Source organism: Dromiciops gliroides, chromosome 3 (assembly GCF_019393635.1).
Source record: "Dromiciops gliroides isolate mDroGli1 chromosome 3, mDroGli1.pri, whole genome shotgun sequence".
NCBI lineage: Eukaryota > Metazoa > Chordata > Mammalia > Microbiotheria > Microbiotheriidae > Dromiciops > Dromiciops gliroides.
Genome location: NC_057863.1, coordinates 608866633 through 608882767, shown reverse-complemented (window position 1 = coordinate 608882767; position 16135 = coordinate 608866633). Strand labels below are relative to the sequence as shown.

Below are 16135 nucleotides of genomic sequence, written 5' to 3'. Positions count from 1 at the left end.
TGAGCAATCTGTTCTTAGGAGACAACTGAAGGGAGTAGATCTAATCCCAGTGGGGGCAGAGCAAAGTTGTAATGGACCTGCAGTTAAGAGGGGCGTCAGACTTCGAATCCCAGTGTGGGTGCTTACTGGCTGCATGACCTTGAAGCAGCTCCTCAGTCTCTCCTTTCCTCCTCTGTAAAATGGGGATAATAATACTCCCTCTGAGTTGTTGTCAGGAAATCCTTTTATAAACCTTTGAGTTTGCTTCTTGTTATTCAACTTCGAGAGAGGAGATTGTGAAACCAGATCATATGCTGGGTTTGCCCACGCTACCTTGGGGAGGGTGAAATCGCTGGGGGAAGGCAGGAATTCTTGGGGCTGGCAAGCCCACCAGAACCCCAGAAGAACACAATTAGTGTTTCCAAATAAAACTGAGGCGAGTCCCGAGAGGTCTGACCTCCTCAGCTGTTTCCCCTCTCCCCTGCCCTGCAATTAGGAAGGCCAACAACCAATAGGAAAGCCTCGGCTACTTAGATCACCCAAGCGCAACAGCCGTCTGGGAGGACAAGGCACAGCAGGACTGCTGGCTTCCAATCTCGCTTCCACATCTGTTTGCCCCTGAGGGGATGGAGAGGGAACATCTACAATTATCCCTTCCAGGGACTGGAAAGGGTCTGCCCTAGGAGTTGTGCCCGCAGGAGCTGATTCTCTGGCCCCGTGGCCCATCTGGCTGCTGTTCCAAGCCGCGGAGACCAGGCCTTAATCTGTGAACCCCACACTTTAGTCCCTGGGGTCTTGGGGCCCACAAAGGTCCTGAAGCCCGTGGGAGGCCTGCCACAGGGCTGAGGGTGGAAATTCTCACCCAATTCCATCTCCAGCGCCATCTTTCTTCCCAGTCTCATGGAGCCAAAGTGAGATAAAGGGTGCCGACCACTTTGTGAACTTTACAGCACAACATGTGGTAATTATCATTACTGTTGTTACACACACACACACACACACACACACACACACACACACACACACTCTATGGACATTCCATTCCATCTGAACTTCTCTCTTGCTCCCCAGCCCCATCCCTTCTCCCCACTAGGGCTGGAAGAGACTTCAGAGCCCATCTAGTCCAACCTGAGGAAACTAAGGCCCGGAAGAGTTTGCTGATATGCCCAAGTCACAGATAGTCAGGAATCAATTTGAATCTAACTCTAGAGGAGGCAGTCTTTTCATTCTATGTGCTCGGCACATAGCAGGCACTTAATAAACACTTTCTTCCATCCTTCCCTCCCTTCTTTCCCCTCTTTCCTTCCTTCATACCTTGATGACTCCTTTGGAAAATATATTCAATCCCTCCTCGACTTTGTCTGCTGAAATCCTTCACTTCCTGGCCTACCTCAAGGCCACTTCCTCCAGGAAGCCTTCCTGGATCGTCTCTTCCATCCCTCTCATTGCAGCCTAAAGGCATCTTCCTCATCTGCTTAGAGCCTTTGCCTGGCTCTCTCATTTACACTCCTCACATCCTACTTAGCATTATTCTTATTCGTGTATGTGTCTAATACCCTCTCCTTGAGGCCCAGGAATGGAAAGCAGAATGGCACAGTAGAGAAAGATTTTGAATCGGAGGGCCTGGGTTTGAATCTGGGTCTGCCATTTACTGCACCTGTGTGGCCTTGGATCAACCACTTTATCTTCCTGAGCCTCAGTTGCTTCATCTGTGAAGTGAGAAGGCAGGGAGGCAGCTAGGTGGCGCAGTGGAGAAAGCACCAGCCCTGGAGTCAGGAGGACCTGAGTTCAAATCCGACCTCAGACACTTGACACTTACTAGCTGTGTGACCTTGGGCACACTTAACCCTTGTGACACTTAATCCTCATTGCCCCACAAAAAAAAAAAAAAAAAAAGGCCAGAGTACACAGCCTCTGGAGTTCCTTCTAGCACTGCTTCTAGCACCCTCTGATCCTTCCACTTCTAGATCTACAAATGTGTTGTTTTTTCTTCCAATTCTGCATCCTTAGCGCCATGCACATAGTAGGTACTTAATAACTAGTTACAGAAGTGAATCAGATGGAATTCTTTTCTACAAACAAGGGAGGACAAGGCTGGTAGGAGGCTGGGGTGGGGGGGGTGCGCTAACTTCCTCTTCTAGTTTCTTTGCCCAAAGAAAAGATAGGGTAGGTCTTTCCAACTTTATCCTATGTTTGTTTTTTATTTTTTTTAGTTAGGCAATTGGGGTTAAGTGACTTGCTCAGGGTCACACAGCTAGTAAGTGTTAAGTGTCTGAGGCCGGATTTGAACTCAGGTCCTCCTGAATCCAGGGCTGGTGCTCTATCCACTGCTCCACCTAGCTGCCCATCCTATGTTTGTTAAGATCTGACATGCTCCATAAGTCTACCTGTGGCCCTCCTTGTCCTCCCCATGTGACTCAGACACACTGGGCTGCCCAGACACCACCTAGACTTGTGGGGGGAGGGCTCAGGAGAGTCGGGGTGAGGGCCACTTACTGTCTGGTACTGGGCACCTCCTCCACCCTAGCCACCCCTCCCCCTTCAGGTTCCTTGGATATAAAATGGACATCCGAGGTCAGAAGACCTGAAATTGAATTCAGATTCTGCTGGTCACTCCTCCTGTGAGCCAGACCTCACTTTCCTCACCTGTAAAATGGATGGGTAGACCCAATTATCTCCAGGCTTCCTTCCAACTCTAAATCTGCAATCCCAGGAGCCCCACCAGCCCTTCTTCATGGGTTCATTGATCGGATAAGCTAAGAAGCGACAGTACTTTGTAACTATGAAGTCCCATGGACTTCCACTTTGTTATTAATCAGTAAATAATGTGAGAGGTAGCATGATGTGGTAGCTAGAAGGCTGGCCTCCGAGGCAGGAAGTTTGCACGCTAAGAGTTCTCCACCTAGACACAAATCACAGGTCCATGCAATAATAATCACAAAAATAATACAGGACAGGGGCTTTCCAAGTCATACACTACATAATGCGTCCTATATTCCAGTCTGAGTTTCCTCTCACTTACCTGGGGAAGGCACCACCCTTTGTCTAGTAGGTGTAAACCCCCTTGGGGTCTTTGACAAAAACCCAGCCCGAGGAGCACACAAATTGTTCTGTTCCTTGTAGATAAAAGTTGTGGTCTGTTGGGGGAGAGGTGGGGGGGGGGAGGGAACAATCTGAATTCATTCGACAAATATTTGCTAAACATCTACTGGGCCCTGGGCACTAAGAGAGATGGACACAAACTAAGACCTTCTGAGAGCTTGCCTTCTACCAGGGGAGATGACATGCACTCACGTTTCTATAGTACAAAATGAAATGTGATAAGGACATAACATTGGTAGAAACAAGGTCGTGAGCTCAGATTCAGAGCCAGAAACAACCTCAGAAATCCAACCACCTCATTTTACTTGGTCCCCATAGAATCACAGATTTAGTTAAAGCTGAAAGTAACCTCAGAGATCCTCGAATCCAACCCATTTTACAGATGAATAAATAAAATGAAGTGAGACGTGGCAGGGAGGGGGGCGGGGCTGAAGTGACTGGCCTAAAGTCATACAGGTGATAAGTGTTTGAGCTAGAATTTGAATCCACGTTTTAGGATTCCAAAGTCAGCACTGTCCGCTGCACCGTGTACAAATGAGAGTTTAGAGAAGGGAACGTTTAATTCTAACTAGAAGATTATCATGGAAAGTTTCAAAGAAGAGGACGGATTTGAGCTGAACCTGGTGGAAATTCAGCAGGCAGAGATGGGGAGAGGGCATTCTAGGCAGAGAGAAGGGTGTGGCAAAGTCATGGAGATGGATAAAGGTGCAAAGTACCTGGAAGCCCACTTTGGCTGCATGTAGGCTATGTGGTGAATTGAGCATCACGCCAAGGTGGGAGGAGCAGGTGGAAACCAGGTTGCAGAGGGCCCCAAATGCCAAGCTAGGTCTCTCATACTACTAGCCATGAAGGCAGGATGGGGAGAGTCGGACTATTCCCCATCCTCCACATCATCCCATCCTTCATACTTGGAGCTCTACCTGTTCAAACCCTCCTCCTGTTTCAAAGCCCAGCTTAGATGCTGCCTCTTCCATGAAGCCACCTCAGATTCTCCCAAATGGAAATTCTTTCTCCCCCGCCCCCATCAAATTGTCCCAAAGCACTGTCTGAATAGATCTCCTTGACTCCCATCCCAATTCTGCCTTGCCTCATTCTAATTTCTAGTTAATACCTCTATCCCATCCCCAATAGACTATACACTTCTTTTTTGTTTTGTTTTGTTTGTTTGTTTGTTTGTTTAGTGAGGCAGTTGGGGTTAAGTGACTTGCCCAGGGTCACACAGTTAGTAAGTGTTAAGTGTCTGAGGCCTGATTTGAACTCAGGTCCTCCTGACTCCAGGGCTGGTGCTCTATCCACTGCGCCACCTAGCTGCTCCAACTATACGCTTCTGAAGGGCATGAGATCTGTTGCTTCTCATCTTTTTTATCTCCCTTCATACCTAGAAAATTCTGGGATTTGCAATGTCCAGACAATCTGGGGAACCTGGTATCTGTGATTCCCCAGTATGAGAATCTCTACCACTGGTGGCAAACGCCTGTCCCTTAGTAGATGAATTCTGGGGAGTTGCCTTAGTCACAAAGAGGTTAAGTAAAGTAAGGCAAGTAAATGACTTAAACTTTGCCTGCCTCAGTTTCCTTATCTATAAAATGAGGACAATAATAGCACCTACCTCCCATGATTGTTGTGAGGACCAAGTGAAATAATATTTGCAAAGCCCTTTGCAGGCCTCAAGGTGTTATATAAATTCTACTTGTCCTTGCGGTTATCATCATCATCATTTCCATCCTGATGCTAAAGAAACTGAGGCTCAGTGAGATGGATGTACTTGTCCGTGGTCACGTAGCTAACAGGAATCAGCACAGCCGGCACTCTGCTCACCACTATGTGCCCGCTGTAAACATACCTTGCATACATAAGACTATGTGTGTACTTAATAAATGTTTATTGAAGGAGACTAAACTGAACTTGTAAACCCTAAAGTGCCCTGTGTAAATGCAAGTTGTTATTACCACTTTTACCTTCTGGCAACGACTTTTCCATTCAATTACATTCAATGAGTGTTTTCAAAAATGCCCGCTGCATGGCAGACTCTACTGTGCTGGGGATACAAAAACCAACCAGCCAGTCTCTGCCCTCCAAGCGCACACACTGTTCACACAGACGGGAACCCACGAAATTACAAATCCAGGGGAATTTGGTGGAGGGAGCGCTAAGAGCTGCTGGAGATGGAGAGAGAAGTCTTGAAGAGAGATAGGAATCCCAGTAGGCAGGCAGGAAGAGGGAGAGCATTCTAGGCATGGGAGGACCATCTGTATGCAAAGGTGGGAGATGGACTAGTCACCCATCCTCTCTGCGGGTTGAGTGGTTCAGTAGATAGAGCACCAGACCTGGAGTCAGGAAGACCTGAGTTCAAATCTGGCCTCTGACACTTATTAGCTTTGTGACCCTGGGCAAGTCACTTATCTTCTGCCTCAGTTTCCTTATCTGCAAAATGGGATAATAGTACCCACCTTGAAGGGTGGATGGGAGGATCAAATGAGATATCTGCAAAGTGCTTGGCACATAGTAGACATTTAACAAATACTTGATTCCTTCCTTCTTTCCTCGGCCACACAACTCTTTTGTCAAAAATGACAACCAGATATATACGTGGGGCAGACATGGACGAACCTTTGGTGTACCCCAAGTCAGTGGTGCAACCTCAGATTAGGATCGGCCATGTGGGGCAGCATTGCCCTTGGCTCTGCTTTTCTGGACCAACCAGAAAGAAAGAATGCCCATGTCCAGCATCCTCTCCTTCTGATAAGCAGTCCGGATAGGTTTGTGTGCTCAAGAGTTCAGAAAACGATGCAAAGCTGAGATCAGGCACGAATCAGACATGTTTCAGATGCCCTCCTGCTGCGTGTCTTAGATAAAAGGCTCCCTGGGCTCTCCACCGGGGCGTTTATTAGGCTGGTGGAACTGTTTGCTGGGGCTTGGGTGACTGGGCTCCTGGGTTAGCAAGTGTGTCTTCATAACAGCAGATGGAATTCTTGATCATGTGTTTATAGAAGCGGGGGAATTCACCCGTTCCCAGGGCCCCTGATAGGCAGGCTGCATGGCATGAAGAGAGAGCAAACAGATGGAGCTGATGGGACTGCAGTGGGGGCAGGAGCCAGGTTAGCCAGGAAGAGATGATGGCAAGGGAAAAGGGGGGCAGCGTAGAGAGGGGGCCAGGGCATAATGACAGTGTTTTTCCTCATAGTGCCCCGAGAAGTTGGAAGGAAAAGGACGATTGTTCCCATTTTACAGATGAGAGGACTGAGGTTTAAAGAGGCAAGCCGTCTTACCCTGAGTTAGACCCCTCGACTCCAAGTCTAGAGAACTTTGTTTTGTGGGTATGTGAGACAGAAAAGGGGCCAGCCCTGCAGTAAGATTCAGCATAGCTAACAGGATTTGCATATTTTCACCTGCTTCCCATTGTAGTAAGAGCAGGTGAAAGAAACCTGGTGCATTCTGGGAGGGTTGTTCTTCAAAGTGATGATTACCTGGGCACCTGCCACAGGGTCTGGGCCAGGGACAGGGGCTGGGGAAGGATGGAGGAGGAGAGATCAGAGCAGAGCATTGGTTAGGAGAGCAAGGTATAGGAGGAAAGAGAAAGGAAGGAGAGGAGAGGCAGAGGAGGCGAGAGCAGGACAGGAGAAGGAAGAGAAGTTGAGAAGAGGACTGAGGAAGAGGGGAGGGGGAAGGGCAAGGAAAGGCAGGGGAGGGGAGGGGAGAGCAGGGCTGGGAAGACCAGGACAGAAGGAAGGAGGGAAGGGAAGGCACAGTGAGAGGTGGGGAGGGGAGGGCAGGGTTGGGAAGGGCAGGGCAGGCCAGATTCTTTCATGGAATTGTTCTGTATGTACCCAGGGTGAGGCAGCGTGGCTTCATCGGACGCCCCAGCATGAAGGAGAATGCTGCTCTCTTTCCCAGCCCCGGTACCACTTTCTCCATACTGTAGTTAGTAGAAGCCAATCCTGACACCTTACACCTCAAAGTCTTCTGCCAGCCTGTGGCTTCCTGTGGTTTAGGCAGGAAGTCATTCCCAGGGAGAGGGGAAAGGAATAGAGTCACTTCAGGATTGGGGAACTCCTAGAACAGTGTCTGGGCTCCTCAGGGGAGCAGGAAGACCTTCCTAAAACGAAAGGCCGGGGAGGGGGGCGGCAACTAGGTGGCACAGTGGATAGAGCACTGGCCCTGGATTCAGGAGGACCTGAGTTCAAATCTGGCCTCAGACACTTAACACTTACTAACTGTGTGACCCTGGGCAAGTCACTTAACCCCAACTGCCTCACCAAAAAAAAAAGAAAGAAAGAAAGAAAGAAAGAGAGAGAGAGAGAGGGAGGAAGGAAGGAAGGAAGGAAGGAAGGAAGGAAGGAAGGAAGGAAGGAAGGAAGGAAGGAAGGAAGGAAGGAAGGAAGGAAGGAAGGGGGCAGCTAGGTGGTACAGTAGATAAAGCACTGGTCCTGGATTTAGAAGGACCTGAGTTCAAATCCAGGTTCAGACACTTGATACTTACTAGCTGTGTGACCCTGGGCAAGTCACTTAACCTTCACTGCCCCGCAACCAAAAACAAATGGGGGAGAGGGAAGAAAGGCATCAAATCTTGAAATTTCCTGACAACCTAGATACAAGTGTTCAGAGATCACAGGACAGATTTAGAACTGTACAGGACATTAGAAGCATTTAGTTCTCCCCCGCTCCCCTTTTACAGACAACGAAACTGAGGCAGTGCCCCCAGGAAAAAGCAGCAGCTAAGGAATGAAGGGAATGGTCCCCAATAGGCTCTTGGAGAAGGGCTTCACCTCAAAAGCTTTGAGGGGATGTCAATGTAACTATTTAAATCCCCCCAGGATGAGGGTCAGGGGTTGGGATGGAGAGGGAGACCTTGAGCTAGGTACTGAAGCCCTTGGGAAAAGAGAGAGAATGATCTGGGGCCAGTAGGATCCAGACAGGGTAATCTGACCAGATTGGGGTGAACCCCAAAAGAGGAAAGTCTGCTGAGTAAAGGCAACAGAGAGAGGTTCTGGAAGTGAGAGTGAAAATGGGCTTCATTGTCCCAGCAACAAGGGAAGGTGCCTCCAGTATGAGCAAGCCTGGCTGAGGATGTCCGCCCTGCCTTCTGGGGCACAGCCAGGTTTCTGTGGGTGCGGGGAGATGGAAGTGGCAAAATAAACAGCAAAGTCTAAGGGAAGGGGTGGCTTCGGAACAATCGCTGAGGGCAGGGCCCGCATCTGTGCCTTTCTTTGGATGCCAACACTTAGCCCACGTAGTAGGTGTTTCATCAAAGGCTGGCGACTGTTAAAAAGCCAGTAAAGCTGAAGTGGAAGGGGCTGAGGGACGGATGGTGGTATCAGCAAGGACACTGTTGCTTAAGCAGCTTGCAAGTAAATGGAAAGGGGTCAGAGAGGAGGACAGAGGTTCCCAGTGCAGGGACGATGGATTTTCTCATCGCCTTCCTCCTCCACCCCCCACATTTCACTCTTTGTGTGTGTGTGTGTGGTGCTATGGGGGTTAAGTGACTTGCTCAGGGTCACACAGCTAGTAAGTGTCAAGTGTCTGAGGCTGGATTTGAACTCAGGTACACCTGAATCCAGGGCCAGTGCTCTATCCACTGTGCCACCTAGCTGCCCCCTACATTTCACTTTTAAGCCCTTAGCTTAATTTGTTGCAGGTACTGAATTCCTGGGGAAGGCTCTGGTATCTGGTGCTTGCTTTTTGATTCAATTTACATTTATTAAGCCCCTGAAGCCACAAGCCCTTGGGAAATGGTCAAAATTTCTTAAGGCACAGTCTACATGGGACTTTAGTCACTTATGGTTTAAAAAAAAAAAGACAGAGCAACTCTGGACTGGAGAAGGTGTCCCTGAAGGACCGAGGCGTGACCTCGGCTCCCAGAATGGACTCAACAGTTTGTTGGTGACTATTAGGGGAATGAAGCCATAAATTCATGCCCTGCCGTGCAGGCCCTGAGTCTTTGCTTTGTGTTGGTAATGAATCCACTGAGGCTTTGCTTATGTGGGGAGACAGCAGGAAAGAGTGTTCCTTCTGCAGCCTGGGAGCACTGTGTGCCCTGTTTGGGGGTTAGGGGTATAAAAAGGAGTTGGATTCCAGGAATCTGGACACCACATTCTGACGAGGGACTGTGGTCAAGAATTCCAGGGCTGGAGGCAGTCTGATACTGCTAAAAAGTGGGGTCTCTCGAGGAATCCCCCTGTTCCACTACCACCCTATGATATTCTGGGGTCAGAGAAAGGAGGTACATGGTGTAAAGGTGGGGAGAGGTCAAGGGAACCTTGGTAAACACGGAAAATCCGTTGATGATAATTGTGGAGAATCTCATGACATTTTGAAGGAAGTTGGATTCTAGAGTAACAGAAAAACCAGTGAAAGAGAGTGTGAAACAGGAGATGGAGGACTACCAGGGAACGATAGTGTATGCACGGTCATCTGCAGTCACTGGATCAGATTTTTTTTTTTGCTTACTTGTTTTTATTTGCCCAGATGAGGAGTCCAGTGGGAGAGAAAAGGAGCGAAATGATTGTGATGTAGACAAAAGGCATCAAGAAAATATGATTCGGAAAAAAATAAAATAGTACTTTTAAGGATGGCATGTTTTAGAAGATGATGTGTGGGTCTCCATTTCTTCATCTGTAAAATGAGAGGGTTGGAGTTGGGTGACCTCTAAGGGCCATTCCAGCTTAGAACACTCTGTATTTTTTCAGGCAGCTAGGTGGCACAGTGGAGAAAGCACCGGCCCTGGATTTAGGAGGACCGGAGTTCAAGTCCGGCCTCAGACACTTACTAGCTGTGTGACCCTGGACAAGTCACTTAACCCTTTTCCCAAGGGGAAAATAAAGAAGAACACTCTATTTTTTCAAAGTACATGGCATTTCATTGGCCCTCTGAAATAAATTGCCGGTGAGGTAAGTTAACCAAACATTATTCAATTTAATTCAATAAGCATTTACGAAGCATGAGGCAGCATGATATAGTGAACCAAATGCTAGATTTGGAGTCAAGAACCGAGACTGAGTTCAGCTCTGCTCTTCACTGTGTGGCCCTAAGTAAGTCAATAAATAGTGGATAATCAGTTGACATTTTTAAGCACTTACTGGGTGCCAGGCACTGGGCTAAGTCCTGGAAGGTAAGAGGCATTGGTCAGCAGGGTGACATGGCCACCAAACCCAAGAAGCTTGGGACCTTGGTTAAGGGAGACACGGCTTCCCAGAATAAGGAGGTGGGGGTTCCACTGTTTTCTGGATTAGCTGGACCCTGGTTGGAGGGTTTTGATCAGCTTCAGAGTTTAGGAGGGACACGGTGAAGCTGGACACCATCCAGGCAATAATGACCAGCACAATGAGGGCCCCGGAGCATGACTTATGAGGGCCTTTGAAAGAGCTGGGGGTGTTTGGTATGGAGGCAAAGGGGGCAGGGAGGGAAGGGGAACCATTCTGTGAAGGACACTCCTTTGGAAGAGGGGTTAGACGGGTCCTTCTTAAGAACCAGTAGCCGGGGGGCAGTTGAAGGAAAGAATATGAAGGCCTGAAGCAATGAAAGTTTTCCTAACAAGAAGAACTGTCCCCAAATGGAGGGGAGCTGCCTCAGGAGGTAGCAGGGTCCCCCTCAGTGGGTCCCTCAAGGGGAGGCCAGATGGTCTGGAGTGGAGTGGGCAAGATGGCTTCCGAGGTCTCACACAACTAAGAGATTCTGACATTCCCAGAAGTCACTTTATCCAACAAACATCCATGAAGCATTTATGCTGCACCAGGACCCGGGGAAAGACCGTCTAAGAATCTGCCCTCCCCTCCGGAAGCCTCCATTCTGCTCCATCTTTCTGGGCCCACGTATCCCTGTCTATGAACACATGGGGGTGGGAGTGGATCAGATGAGCTCTGAGTTTCCTTCCAGCTTTAGAGCCCATGATGTTCACATCCACCTCGACCACCTTCCAGGGATTCTAAAAAGCCAGGGCAAAGGATTTATCCCAAGGGCTTTGTCAGAGGCAGGACTTCATGCTTAGCTGTTGTTATCAAGCCCGTCTGGACAGTGGCTTGTTTTTCTAACTTTCGAATCATTTGGGTTTCCCACTGGCTCCCTGGTACAGGTGGTGTCAGGACTTGCTGGTAGAATTAGTGCCAAGGGAGTGACTTCCAGGGTGTGCATGTGTGTGTGTATGTGTGTGTGTGTGTCTGTGTCTGTGTGTGTGCATGTCTGTGTGTGTGTGTGTGTGTGTGTGTGTATGTGTGCACACGCGCTCACCTCCTCCACCCCTCCCATGCAGGCTTCCCTGCCTAATACCAGCACCCAGTAGTACACTCTGAAGCCAGTGCCCTGAAAGCAGCAGATCATACACTCTTTCAGGGTGCCTAGAAAGGTAATGAGTTCTGAGCTATCAGAGGTTTCCAAGCTGAGACTGGGCGGCTACTTCTCAGAGGAATTACAGCAGGTTTTGGTGAATTAGAGAGGGCAGGGCCTAGGTGAGCTCAGAGGTGCCTTCCCACTCTAAGATGTTCTCCTTCCCCAGCCCCCCCCCACGCCCCTCCACCCCAGGCCCTTCACCCCTTACGTTATAGTGATTGGGTGCTGGGGTGGGCCATTTGCAGATTTTCTCACAGAAGGGCAGGTGGAACATGCTAGAACACGTGTTGCTAAAGTTCTTCTTAGAAATCAAATTGGACGGAAGGTTGTAGGCATTGGCTGCAGGATAATTTGGAATCTTCATAGACAGCCGGTTATCCTGCAAAAAGGAGTCCAAACAACTCCATCATTAGCTAGCTCAGGGAGACTCAGAAAGGAAACATGGAGGCTTCCAGGCCTTCCTGAAAGGAGAAACTCTCCCAAGCAACAAAGATGACAATGGTGTTAATGGGGGCCATGGGGACGAGAAACCACCCAGAGGAAGTGCGGCTTAATCCATAGGGGACTGGCCTTGGAGTCATCAGGGCCTGGGGTCTTAGTTCTGCCTCCGAAACTTACTAACTGGGTCAACTTGGGCCCACTATTTATTTATCCTCCAGATGCCCCAGGCATCTCTGAAGTTAGCGTTGAGGTGCTGATTTGAATAAGTCGTGGGAGTGGGGGTCCTCAAAGATGAAATCACAAATCCAAACCTAACAATAATAACAGGAAGTGCTCCCGTATATACTGTTTTACAAAGCACTTTCCTCGGGGTGGCTAGGTGGCGCAGTGAATAGAGCACCGGCCCTGGAGTACCTGAGTTCAAATCTGGCCTCAGACTCTTAACACTTACTAGCTGTGTGACCCTGGGCAAGTCACTTAACTCCAATTGCCTCACTAAAAACAAACAAACAAAAAAAAACAAAACAAAGCACTTTCCTCTCGGCTCTCCATGAGATGGGGAGCAGGGAGGGAGAGGGTATTATGATGTCCATTTTCAGGATGTGGAGAGAAGCAATTTGCCTAAGGTCACCCGGTGCCCTCCAACCCAGGTCTTTGGATTCCAAGTTTAGCGTCATTCCAGCTACATGGTGGGCTGTATCTTCTAGCAAGAGAAACCCCATGTGCCCTCTGGGATCTTGAGAAAAGCAAGTTCAGGTGTGTTTCAACTTGAGCTGGAAAAAAAACCCACCCTACCCAAGCATGTATCAAATGGTTGGGGTTTGGCATAAAAGACTTTGCTTTCGGTGCAGTTCTGCTGCTGCGACCGCCTTCTGATTCATTCACACTTGACTCATCAGCTGTGTGCCAAGGGTTAGTTGATGGGAGCTCCAGGTTTCTTTAATATTTTACTAGAGTCTTCTCAGCAAAGCGTGACTTGCTGTTTCACCCAAGTAAACAGTGTGGGATCTCCAAATGGCGCAGGGGAATTGGGTTCCCACCTTCTGGTGGCCAAAGTTCCTCGGGCCTTGCTCCCCCTTCCCCCATTTCCCATCTAATAGGTGTTTACATAAGACTCAACAATATTTTTGCTGTCTCATCAGAACCAATCCAGGAAGCCCATGACAAAACTCAGTTCAAAAACAAACAGAATCGGTGTTTGCCCAACGAAGAGGGACAGAAGCTATAGAAACTAGACGATAGCATCTCCTTCACCTGGGATAGTATGGCAGGTATCGGAGTAAGATCGAGAAAAAATGTCCAGTTATCTCCAAACGAAATAGCTGAGGACATTGCTCCAAGTTTCAATGGACTGGGCAGGCTGGGGGGAGGGAGCTTCATGAGGAAACTTTGTATGTTGCCTGAGGGAAGGGTGAGATGGTGAGGCCCTGCCCCAAGGTGCTCAGCTCCTGCAGCAAAGGTTCTCAGAAGCACTGGCCCAGGGACCACCGGGGATACTCAGGTATCTGGAGGCAAAGGCCTTGGGTTCCAGTCCCAACCAGCTGGCCACTCCCTGTGTGACCTAGGGGAATGATGGTCATCAAAAACATTTCTACAGTGCTTTAAGGTTTACAAAGGGCTTCACATACATCCTCTTCTTTGGTTCTCACAAGGCCCCTCTGAGGAAGGTACTATTATCATCCCCATTTTCCAAATGAGAAAACTGAGGCTCAGTCACATGACTTACTCAGGGGCACCCAGCTAGTAAGTACCTGAGGTAGGAATCGAACCCAGGCTTTCCTCACTCAAATGTCCACTGTGCCATTCTTGGCCTCATTTTATTCATCTATAAAATAATGGGGTGGAAGTAGACAGCCTTTGAGGTCACCTCCTACTTTAAATATATGATTGTGTGTGGATACCCCATCACCACCACTCCAAGTTAGTCTGGCCAGATATGCTGAGTTCTAGGGAAGGTTCCCAAAGGAAGAAAGAGATGAGAGGAGGGTCTTTCGAGGAAGAAAGAATGGCAGGGCAGGAGAGCAGGGTATGAATCTCACCCACTAGCTGTTGCCTGTCATTTTACCCAACCCTCATCTCGTTATCTGTAAAATGGGGGTGATCTAATTTGTCCTTCTTGGGAACACACTTTGTAAAGTTCCAAGCGCTGTAGAAATGTGAATTGTTATTATTCTCTCTGAGCAACTTCATTGCTGGAGAAACCAACCACAGCCAAGGGAAGACCTTTTGGTCTCTCATCTAACCCTCCACACAGATGCTAGAATCCTCTTCCTAAAGTCCAACTTACCAACACTCCCCTGCTCAATAGCTTTCAGTAAGTCCCTATTGCCTCCAGGATGAGTTAACTCTCCCCAGTGTGTCACTCAAAGCCCTTCTCCTCTGGCTATCTCGCCTCCCTCTCCAGGGTGAGCTCATATTTCTCCACTTTGACACAATCTCTGGTCCAGTCAAACGGCCAAATCCCCCACACGTGGCCCACCTGCCTACTTCAGGGGGCATCTCCCACTTCCCTGCCTTCTCATAGACTATTTCTCCACACCTGGATACACGCCCCCTTTTCCGCCTCTTAGAATCCCTCACTTCCAACAGAGCCACTTCCTCTGTGCCATTTTCTCATTTGAGAAATGAAAAGATAACAGTCCATGGTCCTATACAATGGGATTTTTGCTGTTGATGATCATCAGTTGTATCTGGCTCTCTGTGGCAAGGATAGCTACTTGTCATTTCCTTCTCTCGCACATTTGACAGATGAGGAAACTGAGGCAAACTCGGTTAAAGTGACTTGCCCAGGGTCACACTGTTATAAAGTATCTGAGGAGGGCAGCTAGGTGGTGCGGTGGATAAAGCACTGGCCTTGGATTCAAGAGGACCTGAGCTCAAATCCAGCCTCAGACACTTGACACTTACTAGCTGTGTGATCCTGGGCAAGTCACTTAACCCTCATTGCCCTGCCCCTCCCCCAAAAAAATCTGAGGCTGGATTTGAACTCAGGTCCTCCTGATTGCAAACCCAGTGCTCTGTCCACTGCTCCACCTACCTGCCCATCACATGTGATCCAATAAGGGCCTACAAATGTGCTGCTTTGCTGATCCTTCTGCTGTTTACGGTTCTTTCCTTCTCCAATTATTACATGTATGCTTCTATGTTTACATGTTGTATATCTACCCCACCCCACTTCCCATTCCCCACTCCCTATAAGAAGTAAGCTCCATAGGGCAGCTAAATGGCGCAGTGGATAGAGCACCGGCCCTGGATTCAGGAGTACCTGAGTTCAAATCCGGCCTCAGACATTTAACACTTACTAGCTGTGTGGCCCTGGGCAAGTCACTTAACCCCAATTGCCTCACCAAAAAAAAAAAAAAAAGAAGTAAGCTCCTTCAAGACATGGGACTACTTTTGTTTGGTCGTCCTGTTCTACCTTCTAACAATTCAATTTACCTCCCTGAGATTCTGTTTCCTTCCCTGTAAAATGGGGGTAATAATATGGGTAGTACCTACCTCACAGGGTTGTTGGGAGGCTCAATGGAGACAGTGTGTGGGGAGTGCTCTGCAAAATTTAAAGCAATATGCAGACATATATTATTAAAAATGTTTTTTTTTTCCTTCAAGGCCCCGTTGAAGAGCCACCTCTTCCATGAAGCACTCCCTGTTACCCTCCCTGTCTTCTCCACAAGCTGAAATTGATTTCTCCCTCATCCAATGTCCTTAGTCCTTCTTCTAGACCTTTCCTTTGCCCTTATCACATCGTTCCTTGTATAGGATCCAGGATGAGAGAGAACAGGAAGAGAACTTGGTGATCATAAGATCAATCCCTCAGCCATTCAATTGACAAGCACTTCTTAAGAACTAGTAATTTACTAAGTGACAGACACCATGCTGAGAATATCAAGAACAAATCAATCTTATTTGCAACGATTTCCTATTCTAATAGAATTCCGAGATCATAGAGATACAGATGAGGAAACTGAGACTCAGCCAAGCAAAGTGACTCTCCCAAAGTCACACAGGTGATTAGGTAATGGAGGCATGTCATCTGACCCCTTATCCAGCATCCTTCTCACTACATTATGATATGCCCTGCTTCCCTGAACCACCGGCACCGGGCATTCAGCCTTGCCTTTAATTGGTGCTTTCCACATGTCTGGGGCTGATTTCAGCTCTGATCTGCAGCTCCCACCCCCACCCCCGCCCACGTGGCAGACGTGAGGAGGAGGCCACCAGGTAGAGCAGAGATGAGAAGAGTCCCACCCAAGCTGAGCTCCTAGTGGAAGCTCCCAGCTTCTCTGTCCTC

General features: G+C 48.5%; 1 protein-coding gene across 2 annotated transcripts in view; it reads right to left on the bottom strand.

Annotated features, from left to right (window-relative positions):
* Positions 1-16135, bottom strand: part of STPG1 (sperm tail PG-rich repeat containing 1) — an 85169-nt gene that overhangs the window by 20080 nt on the left and 48954 nt on the right. For both annotated transcript variants that reach the window (XM_043998779.1, XM_043998778.1), the window contains 2 exons: positions 11612-11782; positions 3002-3116 (listed from right to left, as the gene is read on the bottom strand). In XM_043998779.1, the coding sequence (XP_043854714.1) occupies positions 3002-3116; positions 11612-11782 (286 nt within the window). The remainder of the gene's footprint in view (positions 1-3001; positions 3117-11611; positions 11783-16135) is intronic.